The sequence below is a fragment of the Falco punctatus genome, assembly GCF_963210335.1.
Source record: "Falco punctatus genome assembly, chromosome: 8".
NCBI classification, from domain to species: domain Eukaryota; kingdom Metazoa; phylum Chordata; class Aves; order Falconiformes; family Falconidae; genus Falco; species Falco punctatus.
In genome coordinates this window covers 59,308,223-59,330,712 of record NC_137588.1, presented here as the reverse complement: position 1 = coordinate 59,330,712, position 22,490 = coordinate 59,308,223, and the positions used below count along the sequence as shown (strand labels likewise).

Here is a 22,490-nt window from a genome sequence, read left to right as displayed (position 1 = left end):
GTAACTGACCAACGCGTGTGTTGCACCAGGCTTTTCAGGGAAGGTGCCAGGTGCAGCCAGTGCTCTGCAGGAGTAACTGCTGCTGCACAGCACAATGTCTGCTGTGACTGCCCCGCAGCCAGCACTGGCCTCTGCCCTCTCCCTGGTGCAGCCGCTTTGAGGCTGGGCCAGGCCTGTTCTGCACCAGTTTGTGATATGCTGTGGTGTGTCAGGCTACAAGCAGTCGTGTTACACCAGTAGTAACAGCAGTGAAGGTAGCACAGCCTGCAACAGCACCTGCTCCGCTGGGTGAGCAGCAAAGGGCTCCCCAGCCACACGAGCTGGTGACTGCACAGCCCATTTCTCAGCAAAGGCTTCACCTGGAACAGGACAAAGCCTGCAGCATCACTGCTCCCTACAGCTCCAGCAGGAACCCAGCAGGTGGACTGGGACACGCTGCACCTGTAGGCTGTGACTGCACCCTTTATAGGTGGGACTTTAACCCTTATAGCTCCACTGCTACAGAACACGGTGGGGTTTTCTTCACCATGGAAGAGTTAATTAGAAAAGGCAAATAGATTGTCCCTGGCAAATGCCCAGAAGCAGATTCCCCATAGTTCCAGGGGCAGTTCCAGCGCTCAGCAGCTGTAACTGAGCTGCTTATGAAACCACATCTTTCAGCACAATGTTTGACAAGCTGAATTTATTGAAACACTGTTGCAGCGCTGAGCTGATGCAGCACTACAAGGACGCACAGAACACGCTGCATGCCACTGGTGCTGCTGCTCCCCACATGTCCCCCACAACCCCCAGGGGCAGCTTTCAGGTGACACACTCACAGTACCCATGGCAGATGCACCCTAACAGGGTCACCCATGCCACAGGAGCACAGCAGCACTACTGCAGGCGGTACTGGAGATCAAGAAGAAATGAGTTCCAGTTTTTAAAAGGAAGATTTATTTAACAAGTTTCACTTAGCGCAATACACCTAAAAAGGAAATCACAATACAATGAAAGATTAAATCAAGGCCTCAGAATTTTATACGAACACCAAGACCAAAATCCTAAAGTAGCCATATTGCATCTCAACATGTTTCCCCCATTAACTTAAAAAAAAAAAAGCTTTAACATGCCTTACAGGATATTAAAAGAAATAAACTAGAACTAACATGCCAAATGTTCACTTAATTTCAGACACAGCTCCTATATTGTCTCTTTACAAAAAAGCATGTCTCTTTCAACATGTATTCAAAACAGTGTTGGATGTAATATGGTATAAGAGCAACATTTAACGTAATTCAAACAGCTTTAACCTAAATACGCTTACTGCTTAAATACACTCCTACAACAAAACTAACTTGAGAAACGCTCAAAATTGTTTAACAGTTATAGTCTTTACTCAACTTGGTTATTACATCCTAGATGAATGTTCATTTCTGTATGTTCAAAAATACTGAACCTGAAAGGTTTTAAAATAACAATCCTGAATTCACTTACAGTAAAGCATAAATCACAAGCTCGTATTGCAAAACTGTTAAACTTAGTTTTTTGTTTTTTTGTTTTTTAAAAAAGATGTGACCAAAAGTCAGCGATTGGTTACATTCCCCAGCCACCACTCATGTTGGACATGTTCGACATGCCGCCCATGCCGTTCACTCCCATGGACGCGCGGTTCCCGCTGCTGTAGTAGCTGCTGTTCATGGCGCCCTGGCTCCCGGGGTCTGGGGGGGAAACCGACAGCAGGTTCACAGCTGGTTCAGGCCGATTCGTAGCATCCTTCCCCCAACGCCTGTCCTTGCTGGGCCACCTCGTAAATACCGTCTACTGTGCCCAGTGCTGCAAAGTGTCAGTTTACAGCTCCATACCCAGAAAGTTTATTGCTTGTTCAATGAAAGAGCCAGCTCTGCCCTGCCCCCCTTCTGCATTCAGTGCTATCACCGCTCTGCCAAGCCAAGTGCACCCGGCCTCCCACATACCCTCCCCCCCCCTTCCATACAGCATTTAAACTGCATTGCTCTCCAGCTTCCATACTAAGCAAAAAAAGCGATCAGAGTTAACAGAAGCCTGGCGACCGGCGTTTCCTACCCCTTTCAGAATAGTTTCCCACATTTACCCCCAGCTCCAAGTGCCTGCTTTAAAGTCTATTCCCCTTCCAGCTCTCCGTTAATTCTAAAATTCCCCAACAGCCACATCTCTAACGCTCAGGGCCTGTGCTGCCCAGTCTGTAGCACGACCCTTCAACACCAGTAAACATGCTGCACTTGGCCCAGCTAAAACCAGTAAAGGAATGCTCTTACCATAGCCACTCATGCTGCTTTGACCACCATATCCTCCTCCATAACCCCCGCTCAACTGCTGGTTAGCTGGACCACCATAACTGGATTGGCTTCCTTTTAAGTTAAGGATAAAGATGTTAAGAGCTCACCTGTCAACGTCTGCTCGTTATCAACACCCCCACCCCTCACGTGACTAACAGCCCCGCGCCCTGGCACTGGCTCACTCGCTCACCTAGGGAGCTTTAAGTATACAGGGAAGCAAGCTCCACAAAGTGGTCAGGGTTCTAAAGACATCCCTGCCACCAAACAGTGACAAGAACATGAAGAATTACAGCAAGTTCTTGTGACTCACTTTCTGTCAGGGTTTTTACTTTTGCAGTTTCTGTGGACTACACGCGGCAGGATCAACCTGCTGTTATTAGAACATACACCCCACGGGAGACTCGGGCTTGGTGGTAAGTGACCCCACACGGGCCCACTGCCCAGGAGGAGTGCGTGACTCATTATGGGAGTCCCTCACTGGTGCCCAGTCCTGACACACTCACTCCTGTTCCAGACTGGTTGTGCAGCACAGCAGTGCCGTGGCTCGCCATACAGGAGACCTCTACTTAAGCTTACTAACTACTGCTCTTCACCTCAACTTGACTGTACTCCCAACAAAACTGGTCTGTAGTTAAAAGTATCAGCATTAGACATCAAACATTTTATCATCAAAATGCTATAAAAACAGCAGTGTATCTGCACACACCCCCACCCCACCACCCTCGAGAAACAAGCCCCCCCCACACCCCCTCCCCCCCCAAAAAAACAACCACCACCTTAATCTCCAAAGAGCCAGACAAGTCAGGTATCAAGAAGTGTATCTGCTTTATAGACACAGTAGTGGCAGACATTCAGAAATGTGCTGCAAACACATTTTAGATTTTCAAGCCGTTTTCAAGTTTGCTAGAGCAACTCTTTCTCCAAATTCCAAGCAAGATTATTCCCTTGCCACCAAGGCCAGGTCACATGCCACAGATACACCCTCCATCACCAGACCATGTTCTGATCTCAAAAAAAAAAAAAAAACAAACAACCCAGAAGGGAGCAGGGGGAAGGAGAACAAAAGGACAGGCATCTCCCACTTCACGCTCGCACCTCCACCACACTCCCAGGAGCCACTCACCCCACCACGCACACCACATTCAGCACCACAGTTTATTCAACCTATTAACTGTTTGAATGTATTCCCAAAAGGTTTATATACCTGGCAATGTGCTAGTGTTCCAATCTTGGACTACCCCTTCCGATTCCTTGACTGTGTGATTAAGACAGAATGTTGGATTTCAGTTTTTATGCCAGGCATAGAATAAGCAGGAGCTGCATAAAATTAGCCAGCTTTGTTAAATATCAAGTGCTTGTTTAAAAGTGCATTAGACTGTTTACACATACCCATTGCTCCCATCATTTGACTGCCATAGGCACCACCACTTCCTCCTGCTGTAGAATTCAGGAAGAGTTCTACATATCTGTGTTCTGGAAGAAGAAAATTTTGCCATGAGAGCATTTCACACCAAACCCACAACAGCCCATCTCACTGCGAGCACAGCTGCAATAAAACCCTCAGCATTCCAGTTTACAGTAGATGTAGCACGCTACACAGTGCTGTATTTTCCCTAAAGCCATGTATTCAGAACAGTCATACTTACGCATATTTGCTTTGTCTTTGGACATAGCAGCCACTGCATCCTCATGAGTAGCAAATTCAACATCTGCCTCTCCAGTTACTCTGCCATCTGGTCCAATTTCGATGTGTACTCTTACAGGGTTCAGAGGTGAGAAGAACTACACATGGAACAGTCACACAGATTAAAACGCACCAATGCAACAGTTCAGTTTTACAGCAAGCCATTTTCTCTACGGGAACACTCGTCAACTGCAATAATGATCACAGACTCTTAAAGCCATGCACTTAGGAGGAAGCAGATTTGGAACTCACGTTATAGATGTCATTCTCCGTAGCTCTGTAAGGCAGACCCCTCATGTGGACGCAGTGGCCAGTCGTGCTCTGGAAGGTGGATCCCCCGTCGCCGTATCTGTGGTCCGACATTCCTGCAGAGAAAAGAGTCCATTCTAGGTCTTTCAGATGTATTTTAGTTTCTTTTGAGATGTATTGTAAGTTCAGTTACTATTCCTATTAGAGAAATCTTACCTCTTCCAAATCTATCAGAACCAAAACCATAGCCATCATTATACCCATTGTAGTCATCATAACCTCCATAACCTATAAATAGATTGGACAACATGTTCATTTCAACTACAGAAATATCCAAATATACACAAACACACTGCAGACAACCAGTAACCACAAAGCCTCACTTCTTCCAGAAGCAATAAAGCCAAGGACACATACAAACCAGGAGTTACAAAGCAGGGAAGACACTACCATGTCCAAGTGTTGCTGCTTCTCAGATGAGCAGCTCCCTCTTGGACTTCGTATACTTACCTCCTCCATAGGCTCCACGCCTCATTCTTTCCAAGCTACTTCCTCTACCAAGACTGTTATATCCCCGCGTAAGACCGGGTCTGTCGTACGGACCGGGTCTCTGCATTGCCAGCAGCTTGCGTGGAGGGTCGTAGTGAGTGCGCACTTCCGCTCGACTACTCTTGAAGATCTCAATGTACCTAGAAGTGTTTCCACAGAGAGAAGTCAGTCTTTAATTCCTTCCACAAGTACCTCACAACTTCACATTAAAACAAGCCATTTAGTCATAGCCTTGAAACTGGCAGTGTATTTTAAGCCAGGTTTCTTTACGTTATGTATAGGCAATGACATACTATTATAAGCACTACATTACTTTCAAATCAGTGTATTTTCAAGAAATCACAATTACTGAAGGGTTTACATGCTCCTCATACTTCTTAGTATCCCAGCCTTAAGGGTGGGGGAGCAATATTGATTTCCCCACCCTCCTCCCCCCAATTTAAAGTGTTAGTCAAAAAAAAAAAAAAATAGGAGGGACTGACGTCCGCTCAACTCAGCACTGTTTTGCTCATGTGGCAATGTAAACAGAGGGTTAAAATTCCAGCCTCCACCAGGATTTTAACCCGTCGCTACAAAAAGCTCTGCATGTGCTAGTGAACCCAGCCTATGCTTCAGTGATTCAGCGTAGGCAAAAAAGTGCATGCTTCAATGAAAAATAGTCACAAGTAAAATAGAATATAAAAACCCTTTGTGACAATTTCTTGAAAGCTATGCTTATTACGTTGAAGATTAATACAGTAAGTAAATTTGTTACATTTCAACTTATAAAACAAGTTTAGAAAGTATCACATTTTCTTATGGTAGTAAAAGTACTGTGCATGTCTTTAGAGCTAAAGGCATAATTGGTGCTATTTGAGAAGTTAAAGCCATAGTCTCTCAACTTTGTTGCTTTCAAGCTATCAGTTTTGCTCACCTCCGTCATCACCCAGCTTCCAAAGCACAACTTAAGCTTAGCCCAATTTTGTCTTTTGGTTTTGGTAGATTCAAACAGTCTGTGCCATGCACACATTAGCAATACCATTACTTATCACCAAGTTAGAGACCAAGTATTTCTATTTGGACATTAACACTTTCAGAAGAGAGAATATGGATTTAATTGTTTACCATAAGAAAAGTGACATAGCCAACCAACCATCCATCCCCACCTGTGCCCTATTCTTTCCTTGTGTTTCTTTAGAGCCTTTTCAGCTATTTCCTGTGAAGCAAACTGCACGAAGGCCTCCCCCGTACTCCTCCCCTGGAAGTCCACCGGCAATGTTATCCCATTTGGCACGATTTCCAACCCTTCAACCCAAGGACAAATAACCCCAGTAGGGGGGCAATATTAACATCACAAGCCCAGTCATGAGTTTTTCTTATAGCTTTAAATACACCAGAATTTTAACACTTGTAAGTGAATGGTATGTTGATTCTAGAACACTAGAAGAAAAAGCATGTCAACAAATTGATCCACGATCACATACCATTCAGTTTACATTCTTAACCCACCCTGCAGAGCTCAGAAACACTCTGAGTGTCAGGGACGACTCCTCAGATAAGGCATCTAATGCAGGGTGTGTTAAGAAGTTCATATATTATTACAAACCTCTTCAATTCTGTGAAAGTATTTAAGACGAACTTTTTAAGATAACTTAAAACACAGCAAGTTAAACAGCTTTATATATAACAATTATTTTTACTAGAAGTCACTCAGGTAAAATAATTAGTCTTATGCAAACATCAAGTTTCAGCATTAATTTTTTTATCTTTAGGAGTGCTTAATTAAGAAAAAATCAAGAAGTAACTTCAAAAGTATTAGCTTCCAAACAGAAGAGGCACATTTTGTATATTAAGCACATTAACAGTTTTTTAAAGCTTGAATTACTTAACCACGTTAAGAAACAACTTAAAAATGCACATGCTTAGGAATTGCTCTTGTTCACAATTATTACTGATTCAGAAAACCAAAAACAAGTTCTGAAGTTGTAAAATCTGAGTATTTCTACTGTATTTTAAACCAAGACAGTAAGCTCAATCATATCTTGTTATAGCAAAACATTCTAGCTAATTTTAACACTCACATTTAGAAATCTACTACTTTGAAAATACTAACAAGTTAAATCTTAGATAAATCAACAGATTTCATTCTTAGGCATTTATAATAGTATTCCAGTTCCTAAAACATACAACAGCTGCAAAAAAGTGAAAATGAGTCAATACAAGACATTATCTCTTCATCTCTAAAAAACTTAAGCTAAACATCAAGAGGCATTTTCCCCCCTAGGAAGTGTACGAGGGAAAAACTGTAACTTGGCTAGAGCTCAGCAGGTTGTGTTTTTCTGGAATCTTATTCAATACTAACTCTACATTTGTAAGAAACTGCAGGTACAACGCACGCCCTTCCTCAGATCCTGCTTCTTGCACTGAACCCAGAAGTTAAGGAGTGTTCAACATCCTTCACTGAACACCGTGAACCAGCTGAGACTGCGGGTGGAAATATCCTCCCAGCTGAAATGTTCGCTTTAATTTAGAAAGCAAGACACTTATTTTCTGCTGTCCTCACTCGGAACAGTATGTCCCACTAAGTATAAATTAGAGCAGCTTTAAGAAGTTCTCTGTCATTTAACAAACAAGTACTTCAGGAATTGATCCCAGGTAACTAAGGAAGAATCGCTTATTTACTGTTAATATCCATCAGTATCCTGTTGGAAGTACTACTGGGCAATCCGTGGTTGTTTGGGTTTTTCAGCATAGACCAATAGTGCTATAACTACTACTTTTATCCCACATACCTGAAAAAAACTGTACAATTTCTTCTTTACTACAGCCAAATGGGAGTCCTCTAAGACGTACAAAACCATCATTAGCTGTATCAGGGCTGTTGGGACCAGTATGCTTCAGAACCCAATCCATTTCAACGTTGTTTGACTTGAAAACTGTAAAAGGCACTTAGAATTAATGCATTCTGGAATATCTAAGTTTTAAAAGTCATTTGCCTTGAAACTAGCCAACTTATGATACACAAACGAGTCCATTTGTCCTTTCACATGCATTTTAAAGAGACAGAAAAACAATTAACCAAAAACCCATCAAGCACAAACACATTTAATCAGCTACTAGACCAACTGAGTCAAACCTTCAACATATCTGTGTCCCATTGTTTCTCTGTCTTTTTTCAGTGCCAATTTCACATCCTCCTCAGATTCGAGTTCAGCAAATGCTTCTCCACTTGGTCTTCCCTCTCTGGTGTAGATGAAACGGATACCCAAAGCCCCGTTTAGAATTTTACAATCTGAAAATGAAACAGGAATGCCAGAATTAATTTCATTATTACAGGAACACTGTGCCTTTAAAAGGAGACAACTAACAACAACTATCAAAGCTATACCAAGAAGACAAAACCGGCAGTATTTTTGTGTTTAACTTTTCTAGTGACCAATAAACTAAGGGACTGAATAACTTACCCTTCTGTGGAGTCTGAAGGTTAGAAAAACATTAAAGATAAATGCAAATTAGCTATCCATTTTCAAAGCTTTGCTGCCTCAAGTAGAGTTGAACATGCGATCTGCTTTTGACTGTAACCAATTCCAGACTTCCTCATCAGCATGAAGCTAAATAAGTAGTAGTAACAACCAGTCTAAGCTTAACTAACTAAATCCCAGCCAAGCTCAGTACCCCAAACTCCTGAGGCAGTTTTAAAATCTCCAGGCACTGAAGAAAGAATGTTAACTATCACCATTTATTACTGCAGGATGCTAATAATTTGGGGGAAGTACGCAACACGCTAGACATTTAACAGAAGGAGCCTATTAGGACAACCCCAAGGACTAAATTTATTTCAACCTGAAGTAAGAATTGTGAAGTTTCTTTGTAACAGAAGCTTTTCTTTTCTGGCTCCTCAAGAAGCTATAGCAGTTGTGGCTATACCAGCAACCTGCAGATCAAGCTCCTTTCTGCCTAGCTCCTGCTAGCGACAGCATAGCTTTCCATACCAGGTCCCAACTGAGGCACTTGTTGCACTAGAAACTTCGCTAGCTACTGAAGCACCTCAGATGCTTTCTGGAACCACTCCCACTGCCAGAGCGTGCCCAGGAGGAACCCAGACCCAACACAGCCCGGCCCCCTCTCCCAGGCTCCTATCCCCCCTCCCCGTTCTGCTTACCTGAAAAGAACCTCTGCACCTCCTCTGTGGAGCAGGACCAAGGCAGCCCCCTGACCTTCACCACATATCCCTCGCTGCTCTCTGTGTTGAGCATCACGTTGGGGGTGAGGCTCGGCTCCGTCTCGGCTTCTGTGGTTGCTGGACAAGACCAGAAGAGGCCCTTTGAGACGCTACCCAGCACGGCCGCCACCCGCACCCCCTCAGAGCGCCCGGCGGCCCCCCTGGCCTGCGCCCACCCGCCCCCGAGCCTCCTCTACCTCGGACCGCGGCCCGCCTCACACACACGGAGCCGCTCCCTCCCGGCGCACGCCTGCCCGCCCCCGGCCCGCGCCCAGCCCCCGTCCCCGCACGCACACATGGTGGGGCTCCGCGGTGGTTCTAGGGCTCCGAGCCTGATCCGCTGTCCGGAGAGCGCCTAGTCCCAGTCAGGCGGCAGCGAGCGGGCGAGCCTGTGGCGAGAGCGCGCTAGGAAATGGCGGCGGGTACTCCCGCTTCCGCTGGGCCGGGCCTTCCGCCGCACAAAGAACCCCGGCCCCAGCCACCGCCCTGCAGGGCCCGCCGCCGCGCAGTTCCCCGCCGCCGCGCACAGCGCCCGCGGCCAGCAGGAGAGCGGCCGCCGAGGAGCCCGCCTGCCCGCCGGCTGCCGAGAGGGGCTGCGGCGTGGCCGAGAGCGGGGCGGGGCGCATGCGCGGCCACCCCGGCGGGCTCCCGCCGCGCCCCCGCGAGGCCCACCTGCGCATGCCCCGCAGCGCTCCGCCGCCCCGCCCGCGCCGCTCCCGCCGGGGTGCGCATGCGTCCTGCCTACTCTGCGTCCTGCCGCCCCCCCCGCCCGCTGCTGCGCATGCGTCGCCTGCCTACCCCTCCGAACAAAGCCGCGGCGCCGGCTCCCGCGCACGGCGCGGGACGGGCCTGCGGCGCATGCGCCTCTCAGCGCCGCACTGCGCATGCCCCGGAGGCCGCACGCGGCTACCCCCTCCCCTCCTCCCGCCGGTGCCCGCGGGGGGGCCGGTGCCCGCCACCGACGCTTGCCCCCCCCGCACCAGCACGCCACGCGTTGCACGGAGAGCGAGGAGTCTGGCTGCACAGAGAGGTGTGTGGGAACTAGCACTTACCAGCTTCAAATGCTGACGCTACCCCACGTGAAACAATCTGCTCGCTTCGGTCACTGAAGCCTGGTGTGTTTGTAGGAGATGGGGAAAGAAGAGACACGGGTCACAATTATCATAAAAGAAAGGAAAATATAACTCCCTCCCATCTCCTCCAAACACACCAGACCTAACTAGATTTCACCCTGCATCTCATTATTTTAGAGGCAACAGGAGGTTACAGGAGTAACTACAGTAGCAAGACCTCAGAGAGTTGCACCCGTAAAGCACTGAACTACCATCTAAGAATCCTCCATCCCCTTCTTTATCCCCGAGAAGGACAAGCAGTTCATGTCTCAACTTGCCCACGCAGGTGGTAGAGAACCCACAGCAGGAGTCGAGCAGACTGTAAAGCCCCAGGCATGCCAACGCTGGCCCAGGAACTCGGGAGCCGGCAAACAGCGCTGCCCAGAGCGGTAGCGAACCCGTCAGCCATGCGCGTTTTCTTTCCAAATACCAAACCTAAACGACAGCCCTAGGCTGAGCCATTTCGCTGACTGCAAAACTACGTGGCCTCAACTCTTGTATAACTATGCAAAATGCTTTGTGTAACAGGTACCAATCTGCGCCACTGTAACAACCATCTTCTCCCAAAGCCACAGGTTTTTGGGAAAAATGGATACTCTCAAGTTTATGCCTGTTATCAAGCAATATGGAGAACCAGTTTACGTTAATGCAAATGAAATCAGTAAATGGAACCGTTTGACGGTAACTTCCTCAACAAAGCAGCTCCGCACGATTTCACTCGCCAAGGACCCATTTTGAAAGCCTCTGCAGGCAGGAGCCGGGCCGAGCGGCCCGCAGCCCCCCGCGGCGGGGAGGAGCGGCGCCCCCGCCTCCTCCGGGCAGTGGGAGCGGCCATCCCGCCCCCCGGCTGGCGGGAGCTTTAAAGTGAGCGGGAGCAGCCGGAGCTCCGTGCTCCCGCTCAGGCGCCGCCATGTCCACCCCGGCCAAGCGGCACTGCCGCAGCCCCACCGGCTCCCTCGACTTCAGCTTCCAGAAGCGCCTCAAGAAGATTTCCATCGAAGGGAACATCGGTGAGCGCGGCAGCGGGGGAAGGAGGGAGGAGGCCGGGGCCCCGGGAGAGCGGCACGGAGGGCGCTCCGGGTGCGGGACGGCCCGCCCAGCCCCGCAGGATGGCGGGGGCACCTCGGCGAGGGAGCGACGGGGCCGCCGGGCCGAAACCCAGAAATAGGCGCCATGGAGGGGGAGGGGAGCCCCGCCGCCCCCGCCCGCGTTACAGGCCGCGGGGCCCCCGACCGTGGCTAACCGCCGCCCGGGTGGGCTCGGAGGGGACAGCCGTGCTCTCCGGGCGGGCTCCGCCGACCACCCCTTCGCCTGCCGCGGGATGTGCGCGCGCTCAGCGCTCGAGTCTCGGGGCCGCGCCCCGCGCTCGGGCCCGCCGGCGCCAACCAGCCCGCCCTGCGCATGCGCGGCCGCTCTGCCCCGGCGCGCCCGGCCGCCCGCTCCTAAAATGGAGGCGCAGGCTCGGCCGGCGGCGCGGCCCTTATCGCCCGCCCGGGCCGGGCGCGGCCCTCTGGCGCCGCAGATTACAGCCGCTTTCGCGGAAGGTGCCGCAACACGGGGCAGGCGGCCCCGGCCCAGCTCCGAGCGCCCCGAAGCGCGCCCGGGTGCGGTGCGCGCAGCGCCGCCACAGAGCCCGGCGGTGCCGCCCTGCGGGTGAGGCCCGTCTCGCCTGCACCCCCCGCCAGCTTCTCGCATCTTCCGCAGCTGCGGGGAAGTCAACGTTTGTCAGGCTGCTGGAGAAACACAGCGACGAGTGGGAGGTCATCCCTGAACCCATCGCCAAGTGGTGCAACGTCCAAACAGCCGACAACGAGTACGAGGTAGGCGTGCTGGATTTGGGAAGCTTGGAGGGAGAGATGGGTCACCGGAGAAACTGCTGTGACCCACCAGGGAGCTGTGCCAAAACTCAGCTGCACTTAGCCTGGAGCATCCCAGAGCCGTCCCCACTATGGTACCAGTTGGGCAGGCGCTCAGCAATGGTGAAGGCTACTCAGGAAGGCGCTATTGAATGCAGCCTCCCAATAACCCCCCTACTCTACAAAAATCACGTTGAAGTCTGAAACTCTGTGAATGGTCTATTCAAGACTACTATCAGCTGAGAAGCAAATGTTTATTCCTATCCCTAAGCATTTTCAAAAAAAAAAAAGCCCATGAATTCTTACTTCAATGTACCAGAACTCTAGATTAAGGAATAAAGTCCTGCAAATATGCTAGTATTAACTTTCTCTCTTCTCCCCTAGGAGCTTTCAACATCTCAGAAGAACGGAGGAAATCTACTTAAAATGCTGTATGATAAACCCACAAGATGGGCTTACACATTTCAGACTTACGCTTGCTTGAGCAGAGTAAGAGCACAATTAAAACCCATCTCAGCCAAGCTACATGAAGCAGAACATCCAGTGCAATTTTTTGAAAGATCTGTGTACAGTGACAGGTAATTAACTCTCAACACAACAAGAGTTCAGATTTAACAACACCAGGTCTTTATGCTCAAAGACACACAGCTGGGGAAACACTTGATACTAAACTATTATCTGCAAGGAGCAGGTTTGGTTCAGCAGGTGAGAGAGCAGGGTGGTATTAAGAAAGTAAGAGCAGGCAGCCATTTTTTCCAGTATCACAATTCTGACTCAAGAGAAATGTTTTAGTAGTTCACTTTGGTCATTCCTGGCATGACTGATGTCTTTCATTGCAGATACGTATTTGCTTCTAACCTGTTTGAGTCTGGAAACATTAATGAAACAGAGTGGACAATTTATCAGGACTGGCACATGTGGCTTTTGAATCAGTTTGAATCAGACCTAGAACTGGATGGCATGATCTACCTAAGAACCACACCTCAGGTACGTTCACTAAAGATGAAAATGTTTCAGCCCCAATTTCAGTTTCCAGGAGTTTAAGAGGGTACAAGAACTTAATTACAATACTTTCATGACTTAACACGGATTTAGCTCCCCCCACCCCAAGCGTAATGGGAAGCCTGTCAAATTCAAGTTTCAGAGACCGAATTAAAAACCCTCCCTTCTGAGCTACTATTTTGATGTCAGCAAACGCTAGTTGCTGGCATCCACCGCTCTCAGGAAGGATGCAAGACTGAAAAGACTTCTGAATCAGGTTTGACTTCCCAAACTAAAGATATTTTAATTTTAGCTAAAAGTGGCTCAAGTTTTTTTAAATGAGTTAAGTCTAGAATAACTTATTTATGTTCAGCCAAGCATTTAAAATTAATGCTCGCTAATGTCTAGCATTAGTCCTTCCAATTTAAGGACTACTTGATCTGTTTAGCTGATTTAGCCTTGTGATTAATGTCCAGACTTGTGTGTGCCTTTTTTCCACCCCCATCTCAGAAATGCAAGGAAAGGCTACAGATGAGGGGAAGAGAAGAGGAACAAGGAATTGAACTTGAGTATTTGGAAAACCTCCACAATAAACATGAAGCCTGGCTTTATGAAAGGACTATGAGGTATGAACCCATTTTCTGTAGATGAGTTTCACCTTACTTCCAGGAGGCAAGCCTCTTTCCTACCTAAAGTTCCTTAGGGATAAATATAAGGTTTAAGTCTAGCATCACTGAGGCACAGTTGTGGATAGACCCACCACTCCAGGTTCCTTGGCACAGAGGCTATTAGATTCTATGTAGAGGGAAGGTCATCTCTTGGCAGGGAAGTAAAAATTGCCAAGAGATGGAATTTCGAATTTAAAGCCTTTGTTAAGCATTAGCTTCAACTAGAAAGCTATGTAGCTCCCAACTCTAGAAAGGATGTCAATGTTGTTAACTGGAAGTACACAGGACAATAGGACACAGCTGAAATGGTGTTCAGTGGCAGATCACACAAGTTACCTGCCAAGCAGCTTCTAGTGCCAATGCAAGGAAGGGCAAGGTCCCAACTACCTTTACACTGGTATGACTGTATTTCAACAAGGTTTAAATATTAATCCTAGCTTCAAAATAAACAATAATTCAGAAAGGTTTTTGGCAGGCAGTTGCTAACTGGGTTTCTTGTATGTTAGCAGTAAGTAAGCTTTGCATACCTTCCCCCCAACTTTCTTACTGCCGGTTACTAGCTTACTCCCACCTAAGGAATCTCTAGGTAGAAAAGCAAGACTTTGAATTTTCCCCTAGAGGAGCCTGAAACACTCTGCCGGAATGGGAAGCATAACAATTCCAGGAAAAAGTACATTATCAGTCACATCTACTTTCTCCAAGTTTCACATAGGATGGCCCAAACACTTCAGGGAGACAAAAAGGCACTGCAGATTGTGGCATTTTGGGAGTGTTTACACTGTGTACTCATTCCAAACTTGTGAGCAAGCATTTCCTCTATTTTTCATAGAAACACACTTAAGTTTGCAAACAAGTTAAAGTGTTGTTCAGCACACTTTCAACACTGTAGAAATGCTTTCACACACAGGGAGGCTTAACTACTGCTTTAAGAGAACAATACATCAAATTTCACAAGTACTGCTCCCATCTGCTAATCTGTAGCCAAAATGGCCTTGCTTATCTCGGAGCCATTTTAAATGGCAGTCTTATAACCTGTTAAAGAGGTCATCCCCATGAAAGGAAGCTTTAAAACTGCATCTTAGTAAATGGATTAGCAGTTAACTACAAGGGGGTGGGAGAGCCACCCAGCAAGTGGTATTTAAAATAAAAATACTCCCATTCATCAAAGTCACATTCCTGACAACTGATTCCATACTAAAAAGAATTAAGAAGATAAGCCTAAACTATCTTCCCCCCCCTCCTATTTGTACAATAAAAATACATATTAAAAGGCCAGATTTGTAAAATATATGTAAGTTATGGTGATACAATGTTGACTGTGTTATACAAGAGCAATTAAGGACAGACTTGGGTTTTACACTTAAAGTCAGGGGCATCACCATTAGCATCTCGGGTGCATGTGGCAATCTGAGTAAGGCTGCACTCTTAGGGTGACTTGGAAAGCAACTGAAGAGCTGGACTGTTTTCATACACAGTGGCTTATATTGTTTTTACTAACATTATGCTCTTCCATTTAACAGAGTTGATTTTGAGAACCTTAAAGAAATTCCCATCCTAGTTTTGGATGTTGATGAAGATTTTAAGAATGATAAGATTAAACAGGAGTATTTGATTGACCAGGTAAGTATTATGTATTTCCTCATATCTGCTCTTCTGCTGTAACAGCAGTAAGTTATCAATTTACATTCTTAAAATTCATGAAGTGCTTGTTTGGGGTCAGGTAGAATCAGCCTCCTTCATAGGCTTAGTAAGTTACATGGCTGCAGAAAATGCTTTTTGTTTTCCTTAGAAAAATAACTTAACCCCACCCCCTTAGCCTCATAATTCAAGGGAAAATTGGGTGTTTTTAAAGAAAGAGGAGGAATTGTGGGGGATGCAAGTACACAGCAACTGGAGTAGTGAGTCTACTCTGCCAATTCTGTGCTGCCATACAGTTCATTAAGTAGTTCACAGAATGATACTGTCCAATTTATGTCAGCCATGATGTCCTTAAACTCCTGCAGTCAGGTTAGCTATTTATGCTCCCTCACATTCTAGGCTCTTCCTGGACAAAGCACAACACATCTGACAAATGTAGAGGGTGACTAAAGCTTGTACACAGTTCTAAATGCATTAAGTGACACTTTAGAGTTGGGAGGGAAAGTCAACAGCCATTTGAGGAAAGAAGGTGATAATAGGTCACTTGAGTCAAAATGATGTTTGCCAATTTCAGCTTAAGGCAAGACTTACTCAGGAAGTAAATGCCTGAAGAAGTTTTCCTGGTAGAGCAATGTGCTGTGTGCCCAGTCCACAGGGGGGGAAAAAAAAAGCAATAAAACCCCCTGCCAGTACTTAAAAGGCACAAGGGATGCATGTCTAACCTGCCAAGCAGAGCTTTAACGTTACTTATTCCACTTGCTGGGACACTTTAACCTTCTTTTCCCCCACTGCCCCAACAAGACTGCTCTTGTAAGATGGAAGTGCCCTCCTATCAAACCATATAAACCATTTTCTCCATCTCGTTCTGGGGCATGAGTTCGAGGTTACTGAAGAATGACTCTTCAAGCTAAGCCTAGTTCTCCCAATTTAACAGCTCTATATAAACTGGAGGGCAGCACGACGTTCCGTTGCGGAGGTATTGTTGTTACAGCCTCGTGGAAACCAGCTATTAACAGCTTGAGAGTTATGAACCAAGACTATGCTCATCCATGCTCTCTCATTAACTTGCCCCACTGAAAGGCCATCAGCTCTACCTCCACCAAACTCCCTTCACCACCCAGCACATGAAAAGCTCAGCTTTCAGCTCACAATAGCGGGTACAGCACCATGCTGGAAGTGCTACCAAATCTTTGGCCTGTTTTTCAGTCAGGTAATGGAGGGAAACTTGCTTTTCTTTAACAAAGCAACATTCTGTAAAGCATTCCAGAAGCTACCTTTCGTAAGTGCTTTCTATTTTTGAGTAATTAAGTTAAGTAAATTCTACCCCTAGCACAAAGTTAGAAATCATGGGTTCACAGCCATCTGTTATACTGCAAAGCATTTCAGGTCATGAATTGTATGACGAGGCAGAACAGCATTGGAGCCTGTAACAAACCATTTGTTCCCCCCCCCAAAAAAAGGAAAAGCCTAATGGATTTAGCTTTTGTTTTCATGCATGAAATATACGCATTTTGTTTTTACAGGTCAAGTCTTTCCTGAGTTCCTAAGAAGATGAAAATTAATTTCCATGACAACTTCCTGAAGTTCAAGAGTTAAGCTTAAAAAAATCCATGTGTTCCTAAGACAGTTTAGCTGAATGCATTACCTGTATAGCTTATTTTAAGGCAGGATTGAAGTGCAAAATATGTTTTGAGTTTGGGGTTTTTTTGCCTGCCTGACCTCCGTGTCTTTGATATAATTTTCTGTATAGTTAAAAATGTGGCGTGTTCCGAAACGTACTGTGTATATTCTCTGCCGTTTAATAAAGGTTTTTAAGCTAATAGTGACTAACTATTAATATTAACAACGGAGGAGCGAGCCGGCTGCCCAGCAGATAGCAGGCGCTGGGCAGGGCTGTTTTGCAATAACTGGCATCGTTCACCATTTTAAGACGAGGCTGTTATGGCGTCCGGAGACCTTTACTTTCAAGTTCTGCTTTATTACGGCTGTTTGCACGGGCTTTGCGCTACGTAAGGGCGGGCGTTACCGCAGCCGCAAGGGTTACACCTGGAACAAACTGCAGTTTACGCGCACCTTTGTTGACTCCCCCCCAGCAGCGCGGTACCGGCAGGGAGGGGGCGGCGCGGCCCCGGCCACCCCCACCCCCCCCCGATCCCCGCCCGCCCCGAGGCCGCCACGACGCACGCGGCGGGGGGGGAGGGGAGCAGCGCACGCGGCCGAGCCGGGCCCCCGCCGTCAGGGCCACCCTGCCCGGGGCCCCGGCAGCGCGGTGTCCCCCCGCCCCACCGCCCACCCCCGCCAGCAGGGCGCCGAGGCGAGGGCCCGGCGGCGCCGGGACCCGGATCGGGCGGGCCTAGTCGCCCCTCCCCCACCCGCTGCGGCCCGGCCGCCCCACCCCCACCCGCTTCCCCCTCAAGACACCCGCCTCCCCCACGGCTCCCCCCCGCTCGCCGACGCCGGGCCTTACCCAAGCCGGGGATCTCGCCCTCGGTCTCCTCGGTGTGACAAGGATCCATCTTGGCCGCGCCTTCCCCACGGGGGCCGAGAGAGCACAAAGCTGGGTGGGGGCGCTCGGGCGCTGCGCGAACGGAAACAAAAGCTCAGCGGCCGCCGCAGGGGCGCTCCAGACAAGGCGGATCGCGGCTTTTCGGTCGCTTTTTCCCCACTCCCGCAGAGGATGAGGCGCGATGAAGCTACCGGCCTGCCCGGGCCCACCTCGCCTACTGCTCCTTCTGCGCAGCGCCCTCCGCCCCCTATAAATACCCGCCGGCCGCGCTGCGCAGCGCCCTGACGTCACGGCGCGCCCGCCCCTGCTCCTGCCCCGGCCGCCAGCCAATGGCAGCGCGACAACTTGAACCAGCCAGTCACGTCCGGCCGCCGCGGGGGGGGGGCAGGAGCGCGGCCGCCGTGGGGGGTCCCGCCGCGGCCGCACCGGGGGGCGCTCACCGCCCCCGCCTCGGGGCCCGGCCCAGCCTGCCCGCCCCCGGCCCGGCCTCACCCCCCCCCGCCCCCGGCCCGGCCTCACCCACCCCCCCGCCCTCGCCTGTTTTTCTACACCAGCCCCAAACATGGCGGCGGCTTTGTCCCTCCTCCCCCCCCACCTCCTCCCCGCCGCGCCGGTGGCGCCCCGTCCCCCGCTCGCCCCCCCTCAGCACCCTCGCTCACGGCGGGCTGCGGCCGCGGAGCTCCGGCGGCCAGCGGGGATCGGCGGCTCCGCGCACTGCAGCAGCGCCCGCCGCCGTCAGGTGCGCCGGGCTCCGCCTCCCGCCGCCGCGGGGGGGGGGACGGGACGGACGCGGCAGGACACGGCAGGGCGTGGGCCCCCTCCCGCCGGGCGGCCTGGCCGGGCCTGCCCCGGGGAGCGGGCCGCAGGCTTTGTGCGGCGCTGCAGGCCGCACGGGGGGGGCGCGGGTCACGCTGCGCTGGCGGCCCCGAGGCGGCGGGTCAAGGAGCGAGGCGCCGCGGCGGGATGGCGGCGGGAAGGGCCTGCCCCGGCGCCGCGCTCCGCACGCCCTCCGCGGGGCTGCTGGCAGCGGCCGCAAGCCGCCAGCCCTGCTCCGCCGCACCGCGCTCGGGGGCGGGTAGGGGCACTCGCCGGATCCCCGGCTCCCTGGCAGGGCCCCGGGCAGGGCCGCACTCCTGCCTGCCCGCTGCTCCCCGCGCCTGGCCCGGCCCAGCCCCTCCGCAGCGCGCCGGTACAAAGAACCATTAGCTGGGAGAACTTTAGATGAAAATAGCTGTAAGGGAGCCAGCGCGATTGAATAAATAAGCGGTGACCTTAGGACTGTGGAGGTGCGGCATCTATTCACAGCTTTGTTACTGACCCAGCAGTTAGCGTCAAGCAAATCCCTCTGCTAATCCCTCTTGAAGCCTTTGCATTTCTAGCAGTATGGTAATTATATTTTTTCTCTCCTTATAATGTATATTAATAATCATACACTGGGGTACGTTTACTACACATAATTTTATTAGTCTGATTGGTCTTTTTAGTCCCCATTACCGCATTTGAATAATGACGGAAATGGGTTGTCTGTTGTTTATGCATCAAGGTCCACGTGACTTCATGGCTTTGAAGTGGGCTGTACCCTGAATTCTTGCTATCTAATTTTCAGTGATAAATAAAGCCTGGTTCACCCAACATTTTCTTGATCGTGTGTTTATTGCAGCCAAGCAGCATTCTGATGGAAGTTTTCCCTTTAGAGGTCTCTTAGCAAATTAAAATCATCCTGTGTTCACACTGGCAAGAAGTTCTGCTGCGTGCGTATTCCTCCAGCGTTAGAAGAAAGATCACGTGACTTTTTTGCAAAGATGTAATTGCTATTCAGCGTCAGCAAAATACCTGCCTGCCTTGAAACTTGACACATCAACAGGAAGTTGGGTACAGCCAATTCCAGGGGAAGAATGTGACTCTGAGCAGCAAACAAAGACATAAATAGTTATCAGAAGAGTCACTATTAGCCAACATATATGCAGTGTTTGAAAGATGAAAATAATTCACAATTCAAGTGGAGTTATGGTTAACAGCAGCAGCCCTGTTCCTCCGGGGCCACCTCTGGGAAATGCTTTTGCAGGGAAGGGTAGTCCTGTGGTGTGTCAGCACTCAAAAAGGATGAGATGGGGAATAAAAATCTTGCTGGAAACGTCTGGTGCAGGACTTTATTAGGTTTCCTGAGCAAGGAAACAACTATGTACGTATGTATTTTACACATGTAAACTTCAGGTCTCAATTCTGAGACTTCTAAGACTCCAGCATTGTCAATTTACCTGGCTTTTTTCGTTTATGGTGCCAGCCTGACACCTGTACCTTCCCCACCAGCAGCCACAGCTGAACGGTAGCGTGTCTGTCAGCAACTCACACTGCAGCTTCAGGTACTTGTTGTTCTCTGAAAGGGCTTTGTTCTACTTTGGTTTCACTGGCCTGTTCCTGCAAAGAGGAAAGGCACACCTGCTGCCCAGACTGCTGGGGACAGGAGCTGCTCTCATTTTCCCACTTGCATTCCTAGAAGATAAATTTCTCCTTGTTCAAGTCAGCCTGGGGAGGGCTGTAATCTAAGCCGAGCCCAGCCTGCTGCATTTCGTAGTCTACCTGGTAGAAAATGGGGAAAGAGGTGGCCTCCTGGGTAGAAGTCTGCTGGAGAAATTATTTGTCAGAGGGTCAGTCCATCCCTGTGCAAGGTCCCCAGATTCCCTCAGCTATATTGTGGCTGTATATCTGCTACAGTGTTGCTATATTGTAGCTGTATTTCTGCTACAGTGTTGCTATATCGTGGGAATATTTTGGCTACAATGTTGCTATATTGTGGCTATGTGGCTGCTACAATGTTGCTATATTGTGGCTATATCTCTGCTACAACGTTGCTAGTGTTGCTAGATCTCTGCTACAGTGTTGCTATATTGTGGCTATATCTCTGCTATAGTGCGGTGAGCGGGCTGGGAGCAGAGACCCACAGCAGCACAGCACGAGCAGCAGCCCCATCTGCAACGACACGTGTAAAGTGTTAAGCTGGACCAGAGTACAGCTCTTCCTTGAAGCCTGCTACCTGCTCAGGATATTCCTGTTTGGCACCAGCCATAAATCTGTGTTAGCTTGCTTAAGTTTTTTTCTTGGGCAAGAAAATAATAGAGAAAATCTGCAGCTCTAGTTCAAAGGGTTTTATAGGCATCTAAGCATATGGAGACACTTTGCATGTCTGGAAGTGATGCAGGTGCTGATTTCTAAGCAGGTTTTGGAGGTGATATTCCAATGCAGAAAATAATCACCAATAATTCTTTTAGCGGTCAGAATCTGCAATTTCAGGGAGAACCATGCTCAGAATTTAAGTAGCCACTCTGAAAAGATGACAGAACTCATTATCCATCATCCTGACCCCACCGCTTTATGCACCTTCTCTTTCTCTCTTTCCTACCCAGATGTCATCCGTTTGTTCTGCCTCCATCATAAGCTTCATCCTTCGTGCCTCAGCTATGCATGTTGCATGTTCCTCCCATTTGTATATAAACATGTATAATTCAGAATCTCATAGTTAATCTGCAAACCTGATGAACTCTCAACAAATACTGCTGGTAGCTGACTTGCTTTATCATCTAAGGTCTGGAAACGGGGAATGTATGGAAGTCTTATACTACCAATGCTTTGTAGGTTTCTCTGTATGTGTGACATCCAGTCAAAAGCTCTAGAATTCAGTTAGAACCTTTCTGTCACTATATATAGCTTTAGAAACAGCCTCTAGCTGTGATGCTGTGACAAACACAAGCTCAATAATGCTATTAAATATGCATGGTGTGTTCTACCATATTAGATAACATGGCCATGTTCATCACCTGCTAATGCTGCCAGTTCACAGCTTTGCTAATGCAGCCCTCCCTCTCACTTTTGCTTTGGCCAATTTAAGAGGCTTTTTGGTTACAGTTCACCTTTACTTTCTTCCTTTCCACCTTTTTAATCTTTATTCATCACTCTGAAAATGATGGTCTGCAGCAGGGACCGGGCAGAGCTCATGTTTCCCAGCTTTCCTAGGCTGTAGTTCACTAAGAAGCCAAGCTGGTCTGGAAACCAGTTGGAGAGGTTGATAGCCACTGCTTTAGTGAAAAGCAGATACTCAAGTTCCTGCTCCTCTCCAAGGCCACTGCTGCACTGTTTTAATTTATCACCCTTCCCTTGATACCACCAGCTTATCCACAGGCTGTGCTCACCATCCTTTGTCACTGCAAAAATGGAATAATTGCCCCTGTTCTGCTCCCTCAAGTGATCACATCCTCTAGGGGCTCAGGAGTTCACCTGTCTGATGTTTTTCTGTTCCTTAGTGTAACTCGGGCCTGTTACCATTTTGGTTTTGCAGCATTCTGATTATGGCAGTTGGCAGGATACCATTTGCTTTTTACTGATACAGCTAGCTACCATGCTGCGAATGCAGTTACAGCAGTGGAAGAGGTGTCATTTGCCAGCATCCTTTAGGTAACGGCATGTTTTGCCTAAGCCTGAGCTAGGTGGGCATGAGTCAGCTCTGATCCAGAAGCCATCTGGCCGTGCAGTGCTGTTCTGAGCTCATCAGGCTGCTCTCTGAGAAGGTTTCTTCACTCAGGCAGAACATTTACAGCTCTTTGGCAGCTCAGCCCTGTACCCGCCAGGAGAGAGGGCGTGTGTCCATTTGCATCCCTTGCAACAAGCCTGCTGCATTCCTCACACCCTCCCAGAAGGAGCATGAGCTGTAAAGCTGTAAATACTTTACGGTGGGGTGACTGGGTCCAGTCTTGG

At 48.9% G+C, this 22,490-nt stretch overlaps 2 protein-coding genes across 14 annotated transcripts; one reads left to right on the top strand and one right to left on the bottom strand.

Moving 5' to 3' along the window:
- Window positions 1–913: 913 nt before the first annotated feature.
- Window positions 914–18,557, bottom strand: HNRNPH1 (heterogeneous nuclear ribonucleoprotein H1). Of its 13 annotated transcripts, none has more exons than XM_080398440.1 (15): window positions 18,401–18,557; window positions 17,703–17,813; window positions 10,033–10,092; window positions 8,921–9,058; window positions 7,895–8,050; window positions 7,551–7,694; window positions 5,925–6,063; window positions 4,741–4,919; window positions 4,447–4,518; window positions 4,234–4,367; window positions 3,944–4,079; window positions 3,687–3,770; window positions 3,502–3,552; window positions 2,277–2,369; window positions 914–1,700 (listed from the first exon to the last, which is right to left on the bottom strand). In XM_080398440.1, exons 2-15 carry the CDS (start codon window positions 17,749–17,751, stop codon window positions 1,576–1,578), a joined length of 1,560 nt encoding a protein of 519 aa, XP_080254566.1. In that variant the 5' UTR covers window positions 17,752–17,813; window positions 18,401–18,557; the 3' UTR covers window positions 914–1,575. The 13 variants fall into 13 exon arrangements, with proteins under 13 accessions (XP_080254566.1, XP_080254565.1, XP_080254572.1 ...); XM_080398439.1 differs by having other exon boundaries at window positions 18,391–18,544; XM_080398446.1 differs by lacking the exon at window positions 10,033–10,092 and having other exon boundaries at window positions 18,401–18,555.
- LOC308068221 (deoxycytidine kinase 2) lies at window positions 10,105–17,055 on the top strand. Its single transcript, XM_080398453.1, has 7 exons — window positions 10,105–11,102; window positions 11,797–11,912; window positions 12,333–12,526; window positions 12,788–12,935; window positions 13,440–13,555; window positions 15,118–15,217; window positions 16,759–17,055. The coding sequence occupies exons 1-7, from the start codon at window positions 11,003–11,005 to the stop codon at window positions 16,780–16,782; spliced, it is 798 nt and encodes a 265-aa protein (XP_080254579.1). The 5' UTR covers window positions 10,105–11,002; the 3' UTR covers window positions 16,783–17,055.
- Window positions 18,558–22,490: the final 3,933 nt, after the last annotated feature.

What these genes read in the sequence shown, in the direction of transcription:
- LOC308068221 (XM_080398453.1), top strand. Translation starts at nt 11,003, where the DNA reads ATGTCCACCCCGGCCAAGCGGCACTGCCGCAGCCCCACCGGCTCCCTC. An exon ending in AGATCTGTGTACAGTGACAG is followed by an intron (nt 12,527 to 12,787) that starts GTAATTAACTCT and finishes CTTTCATTGCAG; the next exon opens with ATACGTATTTGCTTCTAACC. An exon ending in CTTTATGAAAGGACTATGAG is followed by an intron (nt 13,556 to 15,117) that starts GTATGAACCCAT and finishes TCCATTTAACAG; the next exon opens with AGTTGATTTTGAGAACCTTA.
- HNRNPH1 (XM_080398440.1), bottom strand. Translation starts at nt 17,751, where the DNA reads ATGGATCCTTGTCACACCGAGGAGACCGAGGGCGAGATCCCCGGCTTG. An exon ending in GGGACACAGATATGTTGAAG is followed by an intron (nt 7,695 to 7,894) that starts GTTTGACTCAGT and finishes TGCCTTTTACAG; the next exon opens with TTTTCAAGTCAAACAACGTT. An exon ending in TTCTGATAGATTTGGAAGAG is followed by an intron (nt 4,368 to 4,446) that starts GTAAGATTTCTC and finishes TGAAAGACCTAG; the next exon opens with AATGGACTCTTTTCTCTGCA.